The 22,581-nt window shown below is 51.6% G+C and overlaps 1 protein-coding gene across 3 annotated transcripts in view; it reads left to right on the top strand.

Moving 5' to 3' along the window:
- Window positions 1-22,581, top strand: part of ACTN1 (actinin alpha 1) — a 95,840-nt gene that overhangs the window by 48,935 nt on the left and 24,324 nt on the right. For all 3 annotated transcript variants that reach the window (XM_073895413.1, XM_025869813.2, XM_025869811.2), the window contains exons 2-7: window positions 4,036-4,150; window positions 8,142-8,261; window positions 15,198-15,284; window positions 17,276-17,363; window positions 17,937-18,015; window positions 21,470-21,551. In XM_073895413.1, the coding sequence (XP_073751514.1) occupies window positions 4,036-4,150; window positions 8,142-8,261; window positions 15,198-15,284; window positions 17,276-17,363; window positions 17,937-18,015; window positions 21,470-21,551 (571 nt within the window). The remainder of the gene's footprint in view (window positions 1-4,035; window positions 4,151-8,141; window positions 8,262-15,197; window positions 15,285-17,275; window positions 17,364-17,936; window positions 18,016-21,469; window positions 21,552-22,581) is intronic.

The raw sequence follows: 22,581 nt of genomic DNA, 5'->3' as shown, positions 1-22,581 counted from the left end.
CTTTCCTTCCTTTCCTTCCTTTCCTTCCTTTCCTTCCTTCCTTCCTTTCTCTTTGTTTCTTTCTTTCTTTCTTACAATTCTTTCTTTCCTTTCTTTCTTTCTCTCTTTCTTAGAATTCTTTCTTTTCTTTCTTTTTTTTTCTTTCTTTCTCTCTCTCTCTTTCTTTTTTGAAGATTTTATTTATTTGAGAGAGAGAAAGGGGGAACATGAGCAGAGAGGGAGAAGCAGACCCCCTCTGAGCAGGGAGTGTGATGGGGGGCTCCATCCCAGGACCTGGGATCATGACCTGAGCTGAAAGCAGACACTTAACTGCCACCCAGGTGCTCCCCCATCAACAGTTTCTGTCTCTTTAGACCGTGAGCTGAAGAAGGACCCAGTGATGGGGCTCTTGGAGCAACGGGAAGGTCTTATAGGGTGAGGCGGGGTTGGGACTAAGGCAGTAAAATGGCCCCTGCCCTTCATTTGAGTGAGCCTGGACCATAACCCTGCTGGGGTAGTACTAACCACGCTGGGGTGTCTGGGCTGGAGGCCATGGGGCCCTGGGGTCTCTAGTCATGGGCATCACTTGTGGTTGTTGGCTTTTCCTCCTTGCCGGACCCCTGGGGCACTGCTAAGAGGCAGGTGTCCTCCTCTGTCATAATGTTGGAGCGTGAGGGTCAAGACCAAGGTCTGTTTGCACATCTTCACCAGCAACGGGGACATCTCCACCCTTTGTGTGTCTCATGGAAATTACTTGAGCTCTGTGCTTTGAATCCAGTTTAATAAGTCCTTTACAAAGGAGCTCCTGAAGGGCTGCCCTGGCCAGGGAACCGTGAACCTTCAGACTCAGACACAACAGGTGGGGTTATACATTGGAGAAGAGACTATGGCTGTGTGGTGTGCCTGGAAGCCCACATGTCCTCCTCACTCCTTTGCCCCGTTACTTTCTTCTCTGGTGAGGATCCACAAGGCCACTGTCTAAGTCACGGGCTCTCTGCACCCCACACCACAATGTTAGTCCTTTCCCGCTACACATCAGAGTTCTCAGACACACCAGGTGTCATCTTGGGATGTCAGGGCAGCACATTCAGGGTGACAGAGTTTGGTGGCTGAGGGCAGGGAGGAGACTGCAGGCTGGGGGCACAGAGCAGGTGAATCCACTGGGAGGTTTCAGGGGGAGCTGCTTTTTCTATTCTTACCACTGATGGTGCGCAAAGTGACAGGCACTTTATAAGTGTTTTCTAGTTAATTCTTCTGACTTTATAAAGTGCTGTCACTATCTCACTTTTACTAGTCAGGGAACTAAAGTTTAGGGAGGGTAATGTCAAAATCACACAGCTGGAAAAGAGTTGAACTCAGGTGTGGTACATGCATGGTCTTAGTCACCAAGTGGCCTCCACCGTTCCCTACCTTGGCCTGAGCTGCATGAGAGGTGGTGCTTATTGGTGGAACTTTCCTCATTTGGGAGGTGCTCAGACGCCCCTTCAAGGCAGTTACCTGTGAGGCCCGGGAAGGGAGACTGAGGGTCTCCCAGTGCCGTGCAGCCCCGGAGGCCTCAGAACTAGGGCTTTGTGTGGGAGCCATGAGCAAACACAGGTGCATTTCTGTCTGCCAGGGCTGAGCCTGGCTTCCCCAGGAAATGGGGCTGGCTGCTTTCAACAGCATTTTCCTCTTGCAAAAGCAGTATTTTTTTTTTTCAAAACCAGCCTCTTCTTCCTCTCATCCGCAACCCCTCTTCACAACTGAGCAATAAACAGATTTCACAGCCCCCAGCTGTGCCGGTGTGGGTGATTCTCACCAGGACCCTGGCCACATTGGACCTGGAACTGTCCCCTGCTGGGGGGACCTACTTGCCCTCGAGTCTGTAGAAAACCCCAGGCAGGGGCTGAGTGAGGGCTGGGAAGGGAGATGAGAGCAAGGTGCGGTGGAAATTCCAGATGATGGTAAGTGAGAGAAAGCTGCCCCCCCCCCCATTATGTACAGTGTGATGACACCCAGGGCAGGAGTATGCAGACAGGTCACAGCTGGGAGAGAATACGGAACCATAAGATAAATTCTCTTCAAGATGAAAAAATTCTCTGATATGTTTTACAACAAAAAAAAGTTTTAACAAAATGCAAAAAGAGGCTAAGTACCGTCTGGTCTCCTGCTGAGTTGTGGTGCCAACACTAGAGGCAGGGCACCTGGTAAACAGGCCCGCTCTGAGCCGTCTTACACTTCCAGGGGGTCCCTGAGGGTGCTCTTGGGCCCATCGGCCCCCTGCCCTGATACCATCCAGCATCATCCGCAGGTGCGGTTGGGTCTTCCAGAAATCCCCGCCCCCCGACTTTGCATGAGCTCCTCACTGGCTCCTTCACCCAGTTGTCATCCCCTGGAATGTCCACTGCACAGGGCAGGGGTTTTTGCTCTTGGGTCACTGCTGTGTCCCTGACTCTGCTCTGGGACTCTCGGCAGAGCATTGAGTCCAAACCCTCAGGAGCTCCCATTCTGACAAGTGGCCAGGCAAGGACCGTGCACTGGGATATGGGCAACGATGGCGTGGGTGCAAGGTGCTTTGGGCTCTGTGCCCCCAACCCAGATGTGGCGGTGGGCTTTCAGGAAGGCTTCCGGGAGGAGGTGATAGCTTAGCCTGATCTTGGAAGATGAGTGTGAGCTAGCCACACATGACATGGAGGGCATTGCAGGCTGAGGATCAGAATATATCCCCTGCCCACCCTCATCTGTGTGCCAGTCTTCTCAAAGCTTTTGGATAGCACCCACGAGCCTCTTCTCTGTATTGGGAGCAGACTGGCCTGCAGAGTGGAGCAGTGTTTGTAGGGAGAGAGAAGTCGTCTCGTGAGGCATGGGCCCGGACTTGGGGGTGTCATAATGCTGCCTCCTCCTCCCCACCTGCCTGGACTGACACCATCCCTTCTTCTTGCTCGCAGGCTCTTCAACTCTTGCTTATAAACCTAAGCAGCCATTTCTTTTCCCCTAGTGATCACTGGGGTGATGTTCCTCCCTTCGGCCTGTTCATTGCCACTTCCCTTTGTTCCCCAGGGCAAGAGGAAGTGGTAGGGGAAGGGGGTCATGAGTCTGGTGACCTTTCTTAGGAGGAGGGGTGGTTCTGGTGTGGCTGTTACGGGTTGAGCAACACACCACTCACCATTGCAACTTTGCAGGGCGGGTAGGAGGGCAGCTGACTGGAGCTGCTGTGGGGGGCTGGACATGGGCGCTTGAGCCCCCATGTCATTGAGGGTGCCATTTGAGGCATAGAATTCTGGAGTTGCCAAGAAGTAGGTTGCATCTGAAGCTAGACAGCTCTTCTTTCTGTTTCCCATGGAATGTGACAGCTGGGGAGAGACCCCTGCCCCAATTTTAGGCGGGCCTGGGAAATGGAAGCACACGCTTCTGTTTCTGTTCGTCGGGTCAGCCTGTTTCTTGTGCAAGCCTGGAGGTGGTGCTGTCAGCACAGGACTGCTCGGTTGATCCGGGGGCCGCTTCGGGCTTGCTGCTCGCTGCCCCCCAGACTAGAAAATCACAGTATAGATGGTCTTTCATTAAGTCTCCTCAGATTCCCTTCTGGAATTCTTCCTCACGCTTTTGCAGCTTGAGGTGCCTCACACCCCAATGCCAGACACACACACATGCACACACGCACATTGGAGCCCTCACCTTTGTCTCCTTGTCCTGAAACCGTGCCTCTGAACTCTGAGCCCAGCAAGACTTGCTAATTCTTTCCTTAGCCAGCTGCCAAGTGGACAAAGATTTAATCAGCTCATTTGCCCTGATTAATTAAGGCTTACTATGTCACCTCTGGGGTATTCTGCCTTGTCCCTGTGATGATGGAAACTAAGCCTTATAACCTAAAAGGTAAATTGCTGGCCCTCCTAACTGCAGGTGGGGAGGCATTAAAGGAGGGTCCATCCCACGGTGCCCACCCATGCCTTCCACACAGCAACTGGAGAGGGCATGAGGCAGGCGGGTCCTGGGGACCCACCGAGGCCCCTGTGGGGGCCTCAGAGACCTTGTGATGCATGGGAAGCCTGACCGCTTGCTCGTCTTTCCTTTGCCCAGACGTTCACAGCATGGTGCAACTCCCACCTCCGCAAGGCAGGGACGCAGATCGAGAACATCGAGGAGGACTTTCGGGACGGACTGAAGCTCATGCTGCTGCTGGAGGTCATCTCAGGTGAGGTGGGCCACCCTGGCCAAGGACGAGGGGCTTGCCTGTTGGGTTTGGCCACTGTGGGGGTGCTGCCCCGACAGCTTGGCTTCTGCTCTGCCTTTGCTCATGGTGAGCTTTGGGTCTCTTGAGAGAAGTTGGGGGTGCCATGTGTGAATTCAGACTAGGAGACCGGGTTTGGCCCCGGCTTTGCTGCTGACCGTCCACGTATCCTTGGACAAGCCACTGCCTTTCCGCCTCAGCGCCCTCGTTTGCAAAACAAGGTCGGCCATGGCTGACCATCTCCAAACCTTGGCTCCACTAGTACCTCTCCACCTATATCCAGCTGATCTCACTCCCTTATCTGGCCCCCATTGTAGAATTTGGATGTCCAGAAATCTGGAGAGACAGCTCCCCTTGAATGCAGATCTCCACTTTCTTATGAATACCTTTCCTCCACCATGTCTTAGAGGTTGGTGGTTCCAACATTCTCGCCTTGGTTCATACACTGGGTAATCTTAGCTACTCTCTTCATTTTACCTTCTACCTCGACACCGGTGAGTCCCAGACCTCGTCTCAGTCCAGCCTTTTCCCTCAGGCCCCGTCTCCACCCAGATGTCCCCCAGCGTCTCCTCAGCATGCCCAAGACTGTGCGGACTGCCCTTGGCCCTGACTGACCTCTTTCCTCCTATAATCTCCATCTTGTTCTCCTGAACCTAATGTAGGCATCAGAGACAGCTCTTCCTTTGCTTCGCTCTCCCAAGTTGGCATTCAAGCTCTGTTCATTCTATTTCCTTCTTCTGTTAGCCTTTTAACCTCTGCTGCCGTGGTGTCAGTGTGGGCCTGCGTCAGCTCTCACCTAGATGATCCCCAGAGGCCTTTGACCCCCTCCCAGCTCCTTCCCCACCGCCGCAGTCCATTCCCCATGCTGCAGCCAGCCAGAGGGGCCATCTGACGGCCCAAATATGGTCTCGCTGTTCCCTGCTCAGAACCCTTCAGTGCCTCCGCAGGGCTCGAAGCCTGCAGCCCACATTCCTTAGCATAGCTCGCAGGATCCTTTGTGAGCCGGCACCTTTTTGGTTTTCAACTAACTTCCCAAAAAGGTATCAGACCTCAGACCCTCTGCCACCCCAAGAGACATGCAGTCCTCACCATGGACAGGCTCTCTGCTCTCTCTGCTTCAGCGTAAGCTCCAACTGACTTGTTCCCCAGTACTTTTAAATATCCTCTTGCAGGTGAAATCTGTGTGTTGGAGGGTGGGGATGGGGGATTGCGTGTGTGCGGTATAAACTACAGAACATAAGATTTAGCGTTTTGAACATTTTCAATTTCATTGAGTATTTCGTACACTCCCATTGTTATGGGAGTCCACCGGTGTCCGTCTGCAGACTTCTCCGTCATCCCGCACTGAGACCCCTGCCCATTAAACACTAGCTCCCTGGTCCCTTCTCCCTTGAGCCCTGGGCAGTCACCCTTCTCTTAAGTCTCTGTGAGTGTGACTGTTCTAAGCACCTCATATTAGTGGAATCAGATAGTATATGTCCTTCTGTGGCTTATTTCATTGTAACGTCTTCCAGGTTCATCCACATGTCAGACTCTCCTTCCTTTTTAAGGCTAACATTCCATTGCACGCACACACTGCATTCTGTGTTACCTGTTCATCTTCTGATTGCTTCTACCTTCTGGCTCTTGTGACTAGTGCTGCGGTGAACACGGGTGTGCAGGTATCTGTTTGAGTCCCTGCTTTCAGTTCTTTGGGGTCAATACCCAGAAGTGGAATTGCTGGATCATGTGATAATTCTATGTTTAATTTTTTTTGGGGAACCATTTTTAGGTACTGTTTTCCTCGAACTGCCTTTTACAGCGTCCTTCCCTGCCTTCTCTTCCAACATTTCTGAGTTTACACAAACCTGGTGTTGTTCTTTTTCATTCTTTAAAACTCAGCTCCGGGTTTCCCTCTGGGAAGGCTTCCCCATATGAGCGGCTGTCCTCCTCTGGGAAGGCTTCCCCCATATGAGCGGCTGTCCTCCTCTGGGCTCCCATTCATCCCTCTGCTGTGTCCGTTTCTCCATGGCATGATCACTTTTGGCCCATTTGTGCTTTTCCCCATCCCACCCTGAGCTGCTTGGGGCAGGGACGGTCTCATCTCCGTGTCCCAAGTGCTCCGAATAGCACTTGGCATGTGTGTGATGCTCAACAAATATTGGAGTGACCAGATGCCCTGCACTGGGCTTTTCTGCATAACTAGCAGCATTTTCCCCACCGAACAGGTGGGCCTGTGCCCAAGGGGACCTGTGTACCTCTGTGAACTAGACTTGTCTCTTTCCCTGGGGCGGGGGACATCAAGTTGCTGAGACATTGCCTTTTCCTCCTTGAGTGTCGTGAGGTGAGTAGAAGGACAGAAGGAAGGGGCTGGTGCCCCGAGAGGTCCTCTGAGTAGTATCCCCGGACCACCCACACCAGAATCTGCAGGACTGCTTGTCCACATGCAGAGTCCCAGGCACACCCCAGACTTCCTAAATTAGAAACTTGGGAGGCAGGAGGAGGGGGCTGGGCATCAGAAGTGCGAGAACTGCTGGTCTCACTGCCTTCCCTGTCCCAATGGAGAAGTCCTGTTCCAGCCAGTATGCACAGCTGGGGCACTGGCTGGGGAGCCTAGGCTCGGCATGACCTAAGGGCTGGGGCTTTAGCAGAAGAGCCTTCAGGGTGGGATGGGGTTCTGCCTCATCCATCCTATGGGAGGGAGTCCCTGGGGCATTTCGTCTGCCCAGGGGGATGGTGGGCTACCTAGCTGGGGAGGCTGAGCAGCGGCCACAGCCTTGGGAGAGCTGCAAATGGAAAGTCTTAATTTAATCATAAAAACCCAGCTGTGCTTCCCTGGGAGCTGCCAGGCCTAATCACATCTGTGGCAGGAAGTCTGCTCTTGAGAAGCCGGAGGAGGGGGTTGCTGGGAGGTCCCCTGGAGAAGTGCTGCTACCACATTGTGGCAGCCCCACTCCTTGAGCTGTCACGGCCAGGCTGCTAATGTGCTGGGTGTGGCGGGGAGGTGATGCTAATGTGCTGGGTGTGGCGGGGAGGTGATGTGCGGGCGAGGCAGGGCTGGAGACCGTGGCAGGTGCAAGGGTCCTGAGTTTTGGGCTCTAGGACGGTAGTTCTCAGCCTTTTGGTGTCCCTGGCCTTTTAGAGACTCTATAGCTATGTGCCCTTCCCCTGGTATGGGCACGCATGAGTTTCAATTTAAAGAGGTCCCCGAGTGCCTCTGTTCTGAGCTGAAAGTGCTCTTAACGGGGTGTTTGGAAAACCAGCTCTTTCCCTGAAGCTTCTGACCCTGGAACCTGCGTTGGAGGAGGGGGCGGGGAGTTGGCTTGGAGCTGAGCCAAGGATGCCCACAAGAGGCAGCGGTTCTCCAGCGAGAGAGGAACACCATGGGCAGCTCTGTTTAAACACTAGGGGACTTTTTCAGAATATTCTAAAGTGCCCACACATCTTCCCCGGGCCAAACAGTATAGACTAGAAGGGGTTCAGGGCCTTTGCATGTGCTGTTCCTTCTGCCTTGATCACTGCTCCCTGCTGTTGCGGCCCAGCTGCCCTCCCACTCAGAGGCCTTTCCTGACTATCCCACAACTCCTTCACCCCCCACCTGCCCTCCTCTGCGTCCTCTTTTTAAGCATTTATCCTTCTTGATGTTCGTTCATTTGCATATATTTGTGTGTTCTCTGTTGAAGGTCTGTCTCCTCCTGGGCCAGAAGTGCAGGAAGGCAGGAAAGTGTTTTTTTTCACTCCTCTATTCCTAGCACCCAGCCAGGTCCCAGACATACGGGGCTTACTGCAGATCTATTGGGTGGAGGCAAACAGTTGAGGTCTGAGAAGTGGCAGGAAAGAGGCAGGATTGACTCTCCCTGTCGTTCCCTGTGAAGGGTGGCCCTCACCACTCCTGGATGAGGGTGTCATGAAAGCAGCCCTGCTCCCGGGAAACAGCATCTGACCCTCCCTGCCCCCCCTCTTGGTCTGCATTCAGGGGAGCGCTTGGCCAAGCCGGAGAGAGGCAAAATGAGGGTGCACAAGATCTCCAACGTCAACAAGGCCCTGGATTTCATAGCCAGCAAAGGGGTCAAGCTCGTGTCCATCGGAGCTGAAGGTGAGTGAGGCCTGCCGTCTGGCTGCTCTACGGAGCCTGATTTTCTGCTCCTTGTTTTCTTCGCCTTTTCTGCCCGACTCCCAGGTTCCCACACCCTTGGGCGCATTGGGAAGTGGGGCCACCAGCACCTCCATCTGGTCGACCTGTGGATTCTTCATGTAACAACTACACTTTCCATCCAGTCTCAGCAGCGCCCCCCCACCCCACATCCAGCTCTGCCCCCTGGAAAACCAAGGGCCTGCTCCCTGCTCCTGACCTTGATGCCCCCCCGCCCCACACCAGCAGAATCCTGGTGCCATGAGATCCCATGAGAGTGGAATGCCACCTCCCTCACCCACAGGCCTGCCTGCACTTTGCTGCCCGTGGCAGAGAATTCTGCTGCCTGCAGGGTGTCAGACCTGGGTTGGGTGGAGGGTGAAGGGCTGCCCTGAGGCCCCATGGAGCCCTGGGAAGACTGATGTCCAGAAGCCCTCAGGAACATTCCTAATAGCACTTCTCTGCAGATTAGATTCTTGACTCTTTCTCCTTCGCTTGAAAAAAATTTTTTTTAAAGCTCAGTATAAATTGTTATTTGTTTGTTCTTAATGGCTTAAGAGAGGCAATGCAGTTTCTTGTGTGTACTGTGGTGGCCCCGAAGGATCTGGGGAGGGAACACTGTAGCCAGGCCGTGTCAGCACTGCGCCCCTTGGATTCAACTGGGGCTCGCTGGGCACCTGCTGTGTGGTGCCATAAATCTCAAGCTAGGGAGGGTTTCCATCCATTCGTTCATCATTTGACGTATGCGCACAGCTGTGATCCCCGAGCAACACGCTGTGGCAGGTACTATGCCAAAGCCCTTGGTGCCAGCGATCTCGCTGATCCCTCCCACAGCCTCTCTGGTGGCTCTCGTTATTATCCTCATTTGATGAGAAGGAGCCAGTTGCCTAACGAGATGAAGTACCTTGCTGAAGGTCCCAATGTCAGTAAGTGGCAAAGCCAAAGCTCAGACCTGGTCTGTGTCCGAGAAGTCCCCCTAGAGTGTGGCCTTTTCTTGAAGAGGGTAGGGGACTTGCTCCAGCAAATCAGAGGAGTGCATCTCTTTTCTGGTGGGATGAGTCTAAAGCCCTCCACCCCCCCTTTCTTTCCAGAAATTGCGGGATTTTACATTGCTACATCAAACGCGGATGTTCGCACAATATTGGCAACCCCCAGTCCGCGGTGTCAAATCCGGCCGACACGGGTTTTCGTAAATATTGGAACCCAGCCACACCTGTCTGTTTACATATTCTCTGTGTCTGCTCTCCTGCTACAATGGGCAGAAGAGTTGTGACAGAGACCGTACGGGCTGCAAAGCTGAAAATATTTCCTCTCAGCCTTTGGCAGAAAAATTTCACCAAGCCCTGCCTTACTGGGGCTCAGGCTCATGCTTGAGCAGTTGTGGGTGCTGCCTCATGTGTCCCACCCAGCACATCTTCAGCTGTGAAGCAAAGACAGTGTCTCTATATCCGTGTGGCGCACACAGCAGGTGCTCAGGAAATGTTCAAAGGACTCGCACCTAGTGGGGTACTTTGTTTTGTGAGTGGAAATATATTCTCTGCTTCTTAAAAGAGTAGTTTGCTCTCTTAGGGAAGATTAAAGACTTGGCAGAAAACATTTCAACTAAGCAGGGCTGGGAAACCAGAGAAGATGGTGCTCAGCTGGTCTGGTGCAAGCTCACATGCCCCTTGGAACAGGGAAGTAAAGGATGTGTAAGGGCGGGCCAGGGGTGACGGTAGGGATGGGTGGGGATTGTGGAGAACTGGGGAAGGCATGTCCTTCTAAGTGGGGCACCTACTAATCATTTGTTGCTGTGGGGGGGATACAGGTCCAGCATGGCTAGATCCTCCCATTTTTTCAAAAGAAGCCAGAAATCCAGATTTTTAGAAAGAAAAATTAAACAGCTACCTAACTTTTTTTTTTTTTTTTTTTTACAACTCTGAGGTCCAAAGGGGAGGAGGAGCGTTGGTTCTAGCTCTTTGGCTAGACAGGATGCTTTGCATGGGCTCTCCCCTTCCACCTGTGAGCAGGCCTGTAGGGTGGGTATCACCAGCCATATTTTATAATCAAGGCAACTTAGGCTGAGAAAGTTGCTAGGGTGGAAGCCTGTGGTGTGGTTGAGCATGGGTTCTGGACCAGACTCCTTCCATGTGGCAGAGCCAGGATGAGCTTGGGAGTTTGGGCTCCAGAGCTGAGGTCCGAACCTGTTCCCATAGCTGCAGACATGGTGTGTGGGGGCCGAGCACAGGACTTTCCTGTCTGCTTTTCCTCAGCTGCGGAGGGTTGGGTCAGGTTGGCTGTGCCTGCCTGGGCAGAGGGCGAGGAGCAGAGACAACCTCGGGCATAAACTCCGCCCGGCCCCTCTGACCTTCCGGGAAGTCAACCTAGCTGGCCTCGGATTTCCAGCTTTTCTCACACAGTCATCACTTCTCTGAAGATTTTGAAAGGCTCCTTTAAAATGAGATAATCCTGACCTCCTCGCTGCCCTAGGGAGTCCGTGCTTTAGGCCGAGCCTTCCACTTTGAAATCACCTCTCCTGTTTCAAATTGAGCACTCAGATGAGGCTGGGATGGTTGCTCGGCTGTGCCAGGAAACTGGATGAGGCCACAAGTGGGTTTTGTTTATTGTAATGAAGTGCAGTTTATTGCTGTAGACTATAACATAAAAGGCAGTGGAGCAGATCCCCTGGAGTGAGCACTTGTGGGGGTCCAGGTGGGGAGAGATGTTGCCGGTTACGCTGAGGAGCGTCCTGGGCTGAGGAGGGCAGGCCCAGCGTGGGCAAGACACCAGACCTTTAAAGGATTATCACATGGTGCAGGACTAGACTCTGGTGAACCCCTGAGGGGCAGACCCAGGCCCAGGAGGCTCTATGGGAATGGAATGGGTGCTCTGGAGGGGCATATGGGCCCTGTCCCTGAAGGTGTGTGCTTGGAAGCTGAAGGCAAGGGATTTCCGTATGTCCAGGAGGGATTAGAATAGATCCTTAGGGTTTTCTGTACTGTACTTGATTTAGAATGTCTAGACTTCATGGAATTGAGGCTTGACGTAGGTGAGTGGTTGGGATTTAACTAGGTGAGAGGACCTTGAAAGATTTTTTTTATCTTAAGATCTTTGGGCCAGGGGGCGGGGCTTGATGGCTTTGGGTGCCAAGAGCCTGCGTGTGATCTTGATGATTGATCACCTGTCCTTGGGACGGAGGGGGTGGTGGGTGCAGTAGCTAAAGCATGGGTCTGGGAGCTTGGTGCCCCCCAGGCGTCTAGTTTCTGTCATGTGGAATGTCTTCATTCTACTGCCTGAATCATGGGTGGGTGGCTGCATCCCTGGGGTGGGGGCAGGGGGTAAATGCAGGATGAGAACGCTTCTTGGCTGGCTATAGACCAGGAATGGCAGAAACATGACCCTCCCCTTCTTCTCCTACCCACAGCAGACATTATAGTCCACTCTCATGTTTTGTCCACAGGGCCCAGTTGTGGCCTGGGGACCCTCCTTTTGGACCCAGCATGCTTGGCAGCCCCCTAACATAAAGCTGCTGGTGAGATGGGGCATCCCTGATCCAGACATACAGATGCCTGGGAAAAGGATTTGCTCTGGGGGCCCGGGGTGGGGGGCTACACTCTGGGGGTGGGACAGGGAGCCAGTGGGCCCTGAGGCTGGGGTGGGGCATGGGGTGTCAACACACCCCACTCTTTTTGCCTGTACTTGGCTCTCCTGTTTCCTGCAGGATCTGATATGAGTGAGAATTCAGTGAGCAATTCAGTGAGTTTCTGGAGAAGGGAGAGAGGAATAAGTAGGCAAGACCCCCAAAAGAAGCCACTCTTGTCTCCCTTAGTGCTGGGAGGGCACTGAACTCAAGGCCACAGGAGGCCCAGGTATTTGGCCTTTACATGGGCACAAGAGGGGGCCATAGGATGGGGCAGAGGCGGAGGCCAGTGCTGCAACCTCTGCTCTTGGAAAGGTCAAGAGTGGAGGCCTCTTTCACCGGAGCCTCTTCTAGACGTTAAAAAAAAATCCCCTATATTTGAAACACTGTCCGTGAAATTTCACACTTGCTTTTTCTGCTTTCCATATTCTAAAGATTTCTCCAGGTCATTAAATCTCGTGAATGTAATTTTTGGTGGCTGTGTTAATTGCTGAGCATAGCTGCGCTCTGTTCCAGACCTGGGTCCTGCCCTGGAGGAGCCTGAGTGTGGTTATGTTCTCCCAGCCACAGACCTGGGTAACCTCTGCCCATTCACCCACATGTGTGTAGAGCCCTCCAGTACTCATTCATTCATTCAACAAATATTGATGGAGGGCTTTCTCTAGGCCAGGCACTCTGCTGGGCTTTAAGCTGTGATGCAAGACAGAAAAATTGTTCCCCTCGTGGAGCTTATGGCTCTAGAAAGGGGGAGAGAGAAAACACACACACACGGGTGTCAGGTGGAGAAAGATCAAGCAGGGAGTTAAGTGGGAGGTTTCCAGGAGAAGATGAAGCAGAGATGGAGGGAGGTGAGGGGCAAATCCCCTGGATATCCAGGGAGGAGAGAGCTATGGGGAGGGTGGAAGGGGACTGTCAGGGCTTTGACTCCGAGTCAGGTGGGAAGCCATGGAGGTTCTGAGCAGGTGGCTGACGGGCAGGGCATTTAACTCCATCACACCTTGTACTTGGTATATTCTCACTTTCCAACTTGGGGCCATGATAGATGACCCTCTTCTGTACAGCAGCCTTAACCCTGTATGTCAGATCATTAGCTAGGTGTAGATTCCTAGAGGGAGACTTCACTGTCAAAAGTCGAACAATTTCGGGGTCCCTGGCTGGCTCAGTCAGTTAAGCATCTGCCTCCCCTCAGATCATGGTCCCAGGGTCCTGGGATCGAGTCCTGCTTCGGACTCCCTGCTCAGTGGGGAGCCTGCTTCTCCCTCTCCTTCTGCCTGCCACTCCCCCTGCTTGTGCTCTCTCTGCCAAATAAATAAATAAGTAAAATCTTAAAAAAAAAAAAAGTCGAACAACTTCAAGATGCTTGATCCTGTTGCCAAATTATTTCCCGGAAAGTTGTTTTTGTTTTTTTTTTAACATTTATTTATTTATTTGAGAGAGTGCAAGTGAGAGCATGAGTGGGAGGGGCAGAGGGAGAGAGAATCTAGAGCAGACTCTGTGCTGAGCCTGGAGCCCGACGTGGGGCTTGATCTCGTGACCCGGAGATCACATCCTGAGCTGAAACCAAGAGTTGGACGCTTAACCAAGTGTGCCACCCAGGCTCCCCAGAAAGTGTTTTTTTTAAACCAATTTACACTTCTAGGCACAGTGTGCCAGGTAGTCTTGTTACCATCAACACACATGAAGGTGTGGGTTCCTTGTTTTTTAACTTTGCTAATTTAATAGCTGGGAAGATACTATCTTCTTTAATTACAAGAGAGATTGAACATACTTATAAATTGGTTATATTTCATGCTTTGTGAAGTATTTATTCAGGTCTTTTGCTTATTGTGAATTTGGCCTTTTTCTTATCAATTTGTATAAACCCTTTAAACATTATAGATATGAAATCATTGGAAATCACAAATAAAAGGGCATTTTTAAAAAAAACCAGATCTTTATGAACTGATTCTTAACTGACTGGCTGCCTCTGTGTCCCCCGAGCGTGCTCTGCACAGTGCTGGCTGCCTGTTTTACTTCTTAAAGGAGATGGTTGTGTACTGCTCAGTTCTCTGTCTCTCACCCAGGCCCTCCTCCGACTCAGGTCTGTGCCCCCCTGGTGTCTGCAGTTCTCAGAGGGGCATGTAAGGCCCTTGTTAGCAGGAAGAGTTACATCCTGTCCCCTGCCCGACGTGGACACTTCTCGTCCTCAGCACCCCGATGCGGGCTCAGCGGAGCGGCCCGCCCTGCCGGGAATTAGCAACAACGCTCTGTAGCTTGTTGGGCCAATAGCGGCACACGGTCTTGCCCTCCCTTTTGAGGAAAGTGATAAGATCTTAGAATATAATTTCCTTAGTGGAATCCATTCTTGCTTAATGGGTTTGTGGGAAGCAGACCCTAGTGGACATGGGCTTAGGATATTGGGAGTTCCTGCAAGTTACCCCTTCTCATGGTTCTGTTAGGTTTTTCCTATAGTCAGTTTTTCAGGTTGGAAAAAATAAGATATTCTTTGGATGCCAGACTGTCAGCTGAGAGTACCTTGCCGGGGGCTGGGTTACTGTCCCCTGGTTTGGAAGCAGGTGAGGGTAAGGAGTCTACATTTGATTGCCACAGACTCAGCCCCCAAGACCTTAAATGGCTCCCTTGTTTTAGGCTCCTGAAAGACAGGTGTTTATGTTTATATTCTCTGCCTCTGGGCCTGGTACAGGAAAAAGAAATTACTTCATAGAATTTATAGCATTTTTTTAAAGTCTAAAAAGTGTTACTTAGACTGAATTTAGTGGGTTATCTCTTAATTGTGATCTTGAAGCTATTGTTTGATTTTTTAAAAAATATGCATTTGATACCCAAGGGTTGATTTGTGAGTTAGTGGATCCTTCAAGATGTCAGTTTACAAAGCTTTGTTGGATTGATTCCTTTCTGTTGCCTACACTGGTTTTTGGGTGTGGATGGCTATTTTGAGAGCTGTGATTGCCCAGACTTCCCCAACTCACAGAGTTGCTAGAACACTTGTGATGATTAAAAAACCTCTCCCTCTTCTCTGTCAGTCTCTCTTGCCTTCCCTGATGCACCCACTGGAATTGATCACCTATCTCGTGTTCCCCGGGGCACCCCCAAATAGACTTCTCTCCTGGCACCTGTGATATCTAAATGTACTTTTAAAAACATACTTACTTTTTCCTAAAAGTGGAGCTGTGTGGTCTTTGATTTCCTATGTGGTACATGCAGTGATGTGGGCACTCTGGGAATTTTAACTCTGCCCCTGCTAACAGCCATCCTAACATGTCCCGATGCCATTTCTGTAGAAATTGTGGATGGGAACGTGAAAATGACCCTGGGCATGATCTGGACCATCATCCTCCGCTTTGCCATCCAGGACATCTCTGTGGAAGGTGGGTCTCCTGCTGTTTCATTAGTCCCCAAGGCCCCCACCCCCACCCCATCAACCCTGCCCTCACCATCATGTCTTCCTCCCTGAGCTCAGCCTGGAGAACCACCTGAGCCCTGGCAGTGGCGGCCTAATTGTGGGCCACATCCTGGCCCCAGGGAATCCCACTCACTTTGGGACTGCCCAAAGGTGCTGTGGGGAAGTATTGGCTCTTGGATTGTTAAATCCAAAAGGGCAGGGAAATAGCTTGGCAGCCAGGAGGCTGTGTTGCAGGATTCCGAGTGGACCCAAGATCTTGCACTTCACTCCCATAGCCCCCTCTGGTGGCCACGTTAGAGATCTTTAAGAGGCCACTAACAGTCTGGGGCCGCGCGATCTCTTTAAACTTTTGGTTCCACACTCCAGCAGTTTTTGACCTTTATATCTGATATGTGTATATTTATTTTGTAATAAATTGTATTTGTGTATTGATATTCGTATTATGAAACACACATGCCAAAACAAATTTTAAAAACGTGACATGGAGATAATATTTTTAAAATATTTTTTATTCATGGGGTGCCTGGCTGGCTCAGTTGGTGGGGCGTATGACTCTTGATCTTGGGGTTGTGAGTTTGAGCCCCACACTGGGTGCAGAGATTCCTAAAATAAATAAATAAATACGTAAACTTTACAAAATATATATATATATTTTTTAAGATTTTATTTATTTGAGAGAGAGAGAATGAGAGACAGAGAGCATGAGAGGGAAGAGGGTCAGAGGGAGAAGCAGACCCCCCCCGCTGAGCAGGGAGCCCGATGTGGGACTCGATCCTGGGCCTCCAGGATCATGACCTGAGCCGAAGGCAGTCGCCCAACCAACTGAGCCGCCATTTTTATTCATTTTCATGGCCCAGGAATCTTATAAAGATTGTAATTCAAAGTAATTCTTTTGATGGGAAGAATGTGGAATAAATTGCTTCCTTCTGGAAATTTTGGTTTGATACGTGATAAGATAGCCATGTGAAGGCCTAAGTTTGGTTTATAGATGCTTGGTATTTCGGACTGAAGCGGTTAAAAAGGTGTCCACAGTAGTCACTTCGAACATGGTTCTTGTGAGTGATGGTGGATATAAATCCATTTTCAAATTGCCGCCTTGGTGAGATCAATTTGATTCTTTGGGGGCTGATTTCTTGTCGGCTCTGGTTAAATTGTCATTGTTTTAATCTTGTAATATGAGCTTGAGCTGAGGAGAAGCATTAGCTTTGCTGATTTTTTTCATTGTTTGTGCTTGAAATATTATCTTTGCAGAAATCATGTCATGTCATTTTAAAGTCCATTTTGTGACTTGAGAGTAAATGAGATCACCCATGAACCCTCTTTGCTGGGGTTCCATTTCTGCAATTCACAGATGCGAGCACATGGGGGCAGTGTGGTTTACAACCCTTCTGTGCAGGGAGCTCCTGCCGTCCCCTCAGATGCCTACCTGCTTTACCTTACAGACATGTGTCTGCTTCACACATACAGCAATGGCATCACTCCGTGCATTAAATATAAGGAAACGTTATTTTTTAGATGATCCTAATGCTTCTGTCCCCCACGGTTGTGTGCACTCCACACCGCCTGAATACGCCAACACGGAGATCCCAGGACTTCAGATTTCATAGACCAGTCAAACATAGACCTAACATGGGTTGCTGATTTACGTTGTAATGCTCCCTGTCTTTGAATAAAAGGGAAGGATGGGGAAGATTCTGAAAGTTTGAAAGGCCATTAGATCAGTATTTACGTGTGTTATGTGGCTCGCTCATAAAAGCTGCCTCGCTTGCTTCTTTCTTTCTCAAATAACTTCTCAGACTTTGTCGAGGAAACAGACTTAGTGGCCTGGTAGCCCCAGGGTTGGCACCTAGGGGTCTTTGTATGGACCCCTCGTGTGGCAGAGCATGGACCCTGTGGGCACAGTGGGTGGGGCTTTCCGCCCACTGACCTCTCCGCCCGCCGCCCCCCTCCTCACAGAAACTTCTGCGAAGGAAGGGCTACTCCTGTGGTGTCAGAGAAAGACCGCCCCCTACAAAAACGTCAACATCCAGAACTTCCACATAAGGTGAGTGGCCGGGGACTGAGGGGCTCTTGCAGAACCTGGGCTGTTCCCCCAAGACCCCCGGGCCCCCTTTGGCTGGATTCGTCTCAACTCTAGAACAGAGCAGAGGTCCCTGGGGAAGAAGTTGCTTTCGAGGGGCGGGTGCCACAGACCCTCCGATGCCACCTTCCCTCCCAGCGGTGCCTTCGATCTAGCTGCGGCTACATACACCTTTGGTTGATGCTCCTCGAGCTGCTGGGGAGCTCCCCAAGGAGAGTGTCCAGAAAGTTCCAGCCTGGGGTACTGGAACAGAGCAGAGAAGGGGAGGGGACGGAGACCTTGGTGGAGAATAGAGTTGGATGTGGTAGGTGTCTCAACTTGCCAGGCCCCCAAAAGCTTGACCCCAGTGCCTGGGATTGTGGCAGGAAGAAATGCTGCTTCCCATCCTGTCTTCTCCTCACTCCTGCTCCGAAGCACTGTGTGTTCATCTCTGGAAAAAAGGAGGACCCTCCCCCCCCAATCCTCGTTTAGAGCTTTCCCCTTAGTGCCCGGTCCCACTCACCAGCTTGCCCCCCACCTTCTCTCTCCCTCGGGCAGCTGGAAGGACGGCCTTGGCTTCTGTGCCTTGATCCACCGACACCGGCCTGAGCTGATTGACTATGGGAAGCTGCGGAAGGTACGTGCGGCAGCTCCCGGCTGCCAGGTCCCTGCCGGGTAGAGGGGAGGTAGAAGGGCAGGCCTGGGGCCCTCTTCTGAGAGCCCATGGCCACAGTCAGGGGTGTCATTCCCCTTAGACTGGCCCCAGAGACAGCCTGTAGAAGTCAGAGAAAAGCATCTCCACTATGAGGGCTACTTGGGTTCCCTGTGTGCATAGCATGCGTGTCCTTGCTGACCCGAACAGCCCACAGTGTATTAGAACCCCGCAGCATGTTGTTGGGGTGATGAGATCCTCACTGACATTTTCCCCTTCTATTTTCTGGGGTTTATAAAATGGATATAGTACTTCCACAATTTAAGCTATTGCATATTAGAGGCATTTGCTCCCATCCAGGTCCAAGACTTGCTGTGCAGTCCCAGCAGATTCCTGCCAAACTCATTGCGGAAGTTTGCCTGGGGGATTTTCTTTAGCTGCTGCTTGATTTCACTTACTCTCTTGGCTTGAAGCCGCTGGGGGATTTTCCTGAGCATGTGTATGTATTGAGGAGCAGACCAGGCGGTGGGAGCTCTTCTGGTGTCGGGGCTGGCCTAGACCTTGGAGAGACCTGTCCGGGACTGCTCTGACCTCACTCACCAGCTTCCCTCTGAGCCCATCCCGGTGCCAAGAAGCCACCTGTGGAGTCTTCCACACACCCCCCGCTGATGATCTAGAGCTCGGGTTGGAATGTCGCCGGTCTGTGGGTGAATCTCTTGACAAGGCAGCTTCTAGGAATGCCTCTTCTTACATTTCTCCACTTGACCCTGACACTTGGAGAACACAGTGTTCAGTGAAGACCCCCCACCTGGCTTGTGCCCCCAGAGGCCAGGCTTGATGTTGCCAGTGCGGGAGCTGCTCTGGCAAGTCCATCATGGTGTCAGGGCCTTAGTTTCCAGGGTGTAGGGGAGAAACGGAGTAGACTCCCATATCCTCCAGTCACTCGAAGCCAGGCTGAAGCCTGAGGCTGGGCCCCGGGCCCACCTTGTTTTTTGTTTGTTTGTTTTTTAAGATTTTTATTTATTTATTTGACACAGAGAGAGAGAGAGAGCACAAGCAGGGGGGGAATGGGAGAGGGAGAAGCAGGCTCCCCGCTGATCAGGGAGCCCAGTGTGGGGCTCAATCCCAGGACCCTGAGATCACGAGCTGAGCTGAAGGCAGACGCTTAACTGACTGAGCCACCTGAGCGCCCCTCAGGCCCACCTTTTGAAGGAGAGAAGCCCATGGCCTGGCCCTGCCTGTGTCTTTGGTCAGGGGTCCAGCTCTTCCCAAGCCACTGTCTTAGTGGGTGGGAGGGTCCCTGCACTCCAGCTCAGCTGCCTCGCAAGGAAAAAAATCAGGTTGAGAACCCCCTGACTTACCTGAACGCTGTGTGGCTGAATTAAACAGCTGAGGCGGGAAACCCTAGAGGTGGTGATTTTTTTCTTTCAAAGACATCATCACATACCTCCTTACTGTTTGCCTGATGCACCTAGGTGATAGCTGTGTGTGTGTCTGTTCCTGTGTCCGTGTGCTGGGGTACAGCCAGTTAACCCATAGCTGTCTGCCACCCCATATAGAGAGGGGCCCTGCTGACTGTGGCTTTCCAGTCCCTAACCCCCATGCCACAGACTGTAGGGTCTTGGTTCTCTGGGAGGTGAGAGTCTAGGGCCCTTAGTCTGCTACCCAGCCAGCTGCCCACCCCCTCATGTCTTGTCTTTTCACTGTGTCTGTCTCTCCTTGCCTTAATTCAGTAGCATCAGTAAAATCCAGCCCAAATCCTAGCACAGACCTGGTCCCACTGAACCGTTGATGCTTTCCAGAAAGCACAGGTTGCTGGAGCCAAGTGGCGTTAGGACATAGGGGAGAGCTGTGGGGCTCTGGCTGGGAAGCTCTTCCTTCCCGCTGTGGCCTTAGCTGGGCCTGGGAGCCTGGCTGTGCCTGGAAACTGAGTGTGGCCGGTGGGTGTAGCCCGGGGCCCAAGGGTTGCTTGAGGCCCTGGACGGAAGTGACTTTCACTGCTTGGCATTGTTTTTTTTCAATCATTCTGGAAGCTCTCAGCAACTTTCCCAGAAGGACTCCACCTTCTCTATTTTGAGCAGTTTCTTCCTGAAAGCATCCTGGATGAATGCATTTATTTCTTTGTAACTTTGTGATTCTTGTCTTTGCAAAGGGGGACACTGAGTCCTGGGCTGGAAAAACCAGGTTGCTGTAGGTTAGTCTGGGGAGCCAGGAAATAGTGGGGGAGGACCCACAAGGAACTCCCATTGCTACATGGTGGTTTTTTCCCCACGTTAAAAAAAAATTCTTTTAATTCTGGTAAAACATAAAATGTACCATATGTCAAAACACAAAACATGTATGGTATAAGCACTTGAGCCATGCTGAGGTGTACAGGGTGGTGGCAGGGACATGTCTCCCATGCTCTTGGTCCTGCACAACTGAGACCCTGCACCCATGAAACCATCACGCCCCGCTCCCCACCCCCCCGACAGCCACCATCCTACTTTCTGACTCAATGAACTTGACTACTCTGGATGCCTCATATAAGTGAATCATACAGTATTTGTGTCTGGCTTATTTCCCTGAGCGAATGTTTTTAAGGCTGACCCAGGTGGTAGCAGGTGTCAGAATCTCCTCCCTCTTGAAGGCAGGATGATCATCCACTGTATGGACACCACATTGGTTTGCCTGCTCATCTGTCAGTGGGCAGTTGTGTTATTTTTGCCTCGTGGCTCTTGTGAAAATTGCTGCATGAATATGGGCGTGCAGATACCGATTTGAGTCCCTGCTTTCAGTTCTTTGGGCTGTATACCCAGAAGTGGGACTGCTGAGTCATATGGCAGGCCGGCCGAGGTTGAACTGCTTGAGGACGCTCAAGTGTTCCCAGCAGCTGCACCAGCTTGCATTCCCACCCCCGGTGCCTCTGGTCTCTGCTTTCTCCGCATCCTTCCCAGTCCCCAGTCTGTGTTCTGGAGCTGGTAGCAGAAGTCAGAATAGTCAAATTGTGGCTGTTTGAAGGAGCCCCCCAAATTTCATGGACTGTGAGCAGCTTGAGGTCTCCTAGTTCGACTCCTCAATAGCAGAGGGGAAGGCAAGGGTGGGTTGCTGAGCAGTCGCACCAGCTCCTGGCAGAGCCGAAGCCAGGAGCCAAGACGAGCGGTGCCCAGGCCAGTGACCTGCTCCCCGCGTGTACTTCTTAGCCGTTCTTTCTTGGGCCACAGGGCAGTATGCTTCTCGCTCTTTCTCTTGACAAACTGAGACTTGAGGAGGAAAAATGGCACTTTAAACACCCACCCAGCAAGCTCTAGAGGGGAAGCCGGCCTTGTACACCCAGAGCTGGGTCCTGGGGACCAGGGGGCCATGGACGCCCTCTCTGTGCCTCTGTCTTTGATCACCCAGGTGTGGCTGACCAGTGGCTTCTTGGGCCCCCCATGCCTTCCTCTTTTTCTTCCTCTAGGACGACCCACTCACAAATCTGAACACGGCCTTTGATGTGGCAGAGAAGTACCTGGACATCCCCAAGATGTTGGATGCTGAAGGTAAAAGGTGTTTCCTTCTGTGCCTGCAGCTCTTTTCTCACCTGCCCACCCCCATCCCCCGAACCCCCACTCCATGACCAAGCTGGGTGGGCCCCAATGGCCCAAGGTGGGGAGGGGAAGAGGCATGGCTCTGCGACCTCATCTGGGGAGCCCCGGGGGGCACCTGCCCGTCAGGGATTCCTCGTTCCCTGCCGTTTGGAGGGGAGGCTAGCTGGTGCCCTTGAGGCTGATCTGAATCAACTGCCTGTTCTCATCTCTGTCTTGGAGCTGGGGTGGTGGGTGCTGGGCTGGAACACAGTGTTCCCTTGTTGTAGGGGAGGGAAAAGCTCTTTTCCCCTGCTTTCTTAGGCACTCCAGCTGGGATCCTGTAAATTAGACTGGCAAAAGACAGAATAACAAGAGAAAAGCAAGCAGAAGTCGATTGACATGTGCATTCACAGAGAGTACTTCGCAGGGCTGGTTAGGAATTTGGGGTCTATATCCACATCTAACTTATAGGGGAAAGGGAGGGGATATCCGGCATTTGTGGAAAAGCAAGTGACTTTTTAGACAGGTGACTGGGCCCTTAGGAGACTAGGAGGGAGAGGTGATAGTTCGTGACAATGTCTGTCTGGGACCATTTTCCAATCTGTGCAAAAGCAGGAAGAATAGTATATGAACTTCCATATACCCATCATCCCAAGGAAACAATTAGATTTTGCCACTTTTTTCCCCTTTTGTTTTCTTAGTTGAAATACTTTAAAACAAATCCCAGACATCACAGCATTTCACCACTACATACTTCAGAATACATACCTTAAAAATATGGATATCTTCTTATGTAACCGTAAAACAGATTTCATCTAGCAAGGTGACTGTAATTCCTTGATATATCTACTGCCCAATTCAAAATCAAATTTCCCCAGTTGGTTCTTTCGAGAGTTGGTTTGTTTTTAATCAGGATCCCAGTAAGGTCTGCATGTAGCATTTAGTTGTTCTGTTTCTTCTGTCTTTCCCCGTCTGTAGCACCCCCTCCTCCCTCTGTTCCTTT

Source organism: Callorhinus ursinus, unplaced genomic scaffold (genome assembly GCF_003265705.2).
Source record: "Callorhinus ursinus isolate GAN/ISIS: 27379988/994484 unplaced genomic scaffold, GSC_fseal_2.0 scaffold8, whole genome shotgun sequence".
Taxonomy (NCBI): Eukaryota; Metazoa; Chordata; class Mammalia; order Carnivora; family Otariidae; genus Callorhinus; species Callorhinus ursinus.
The sequence above is the reverse complement of the archived record's forward strand: the minus strand, read 5'-3'. Positions and strand labels throughout refer to the sequence as shown.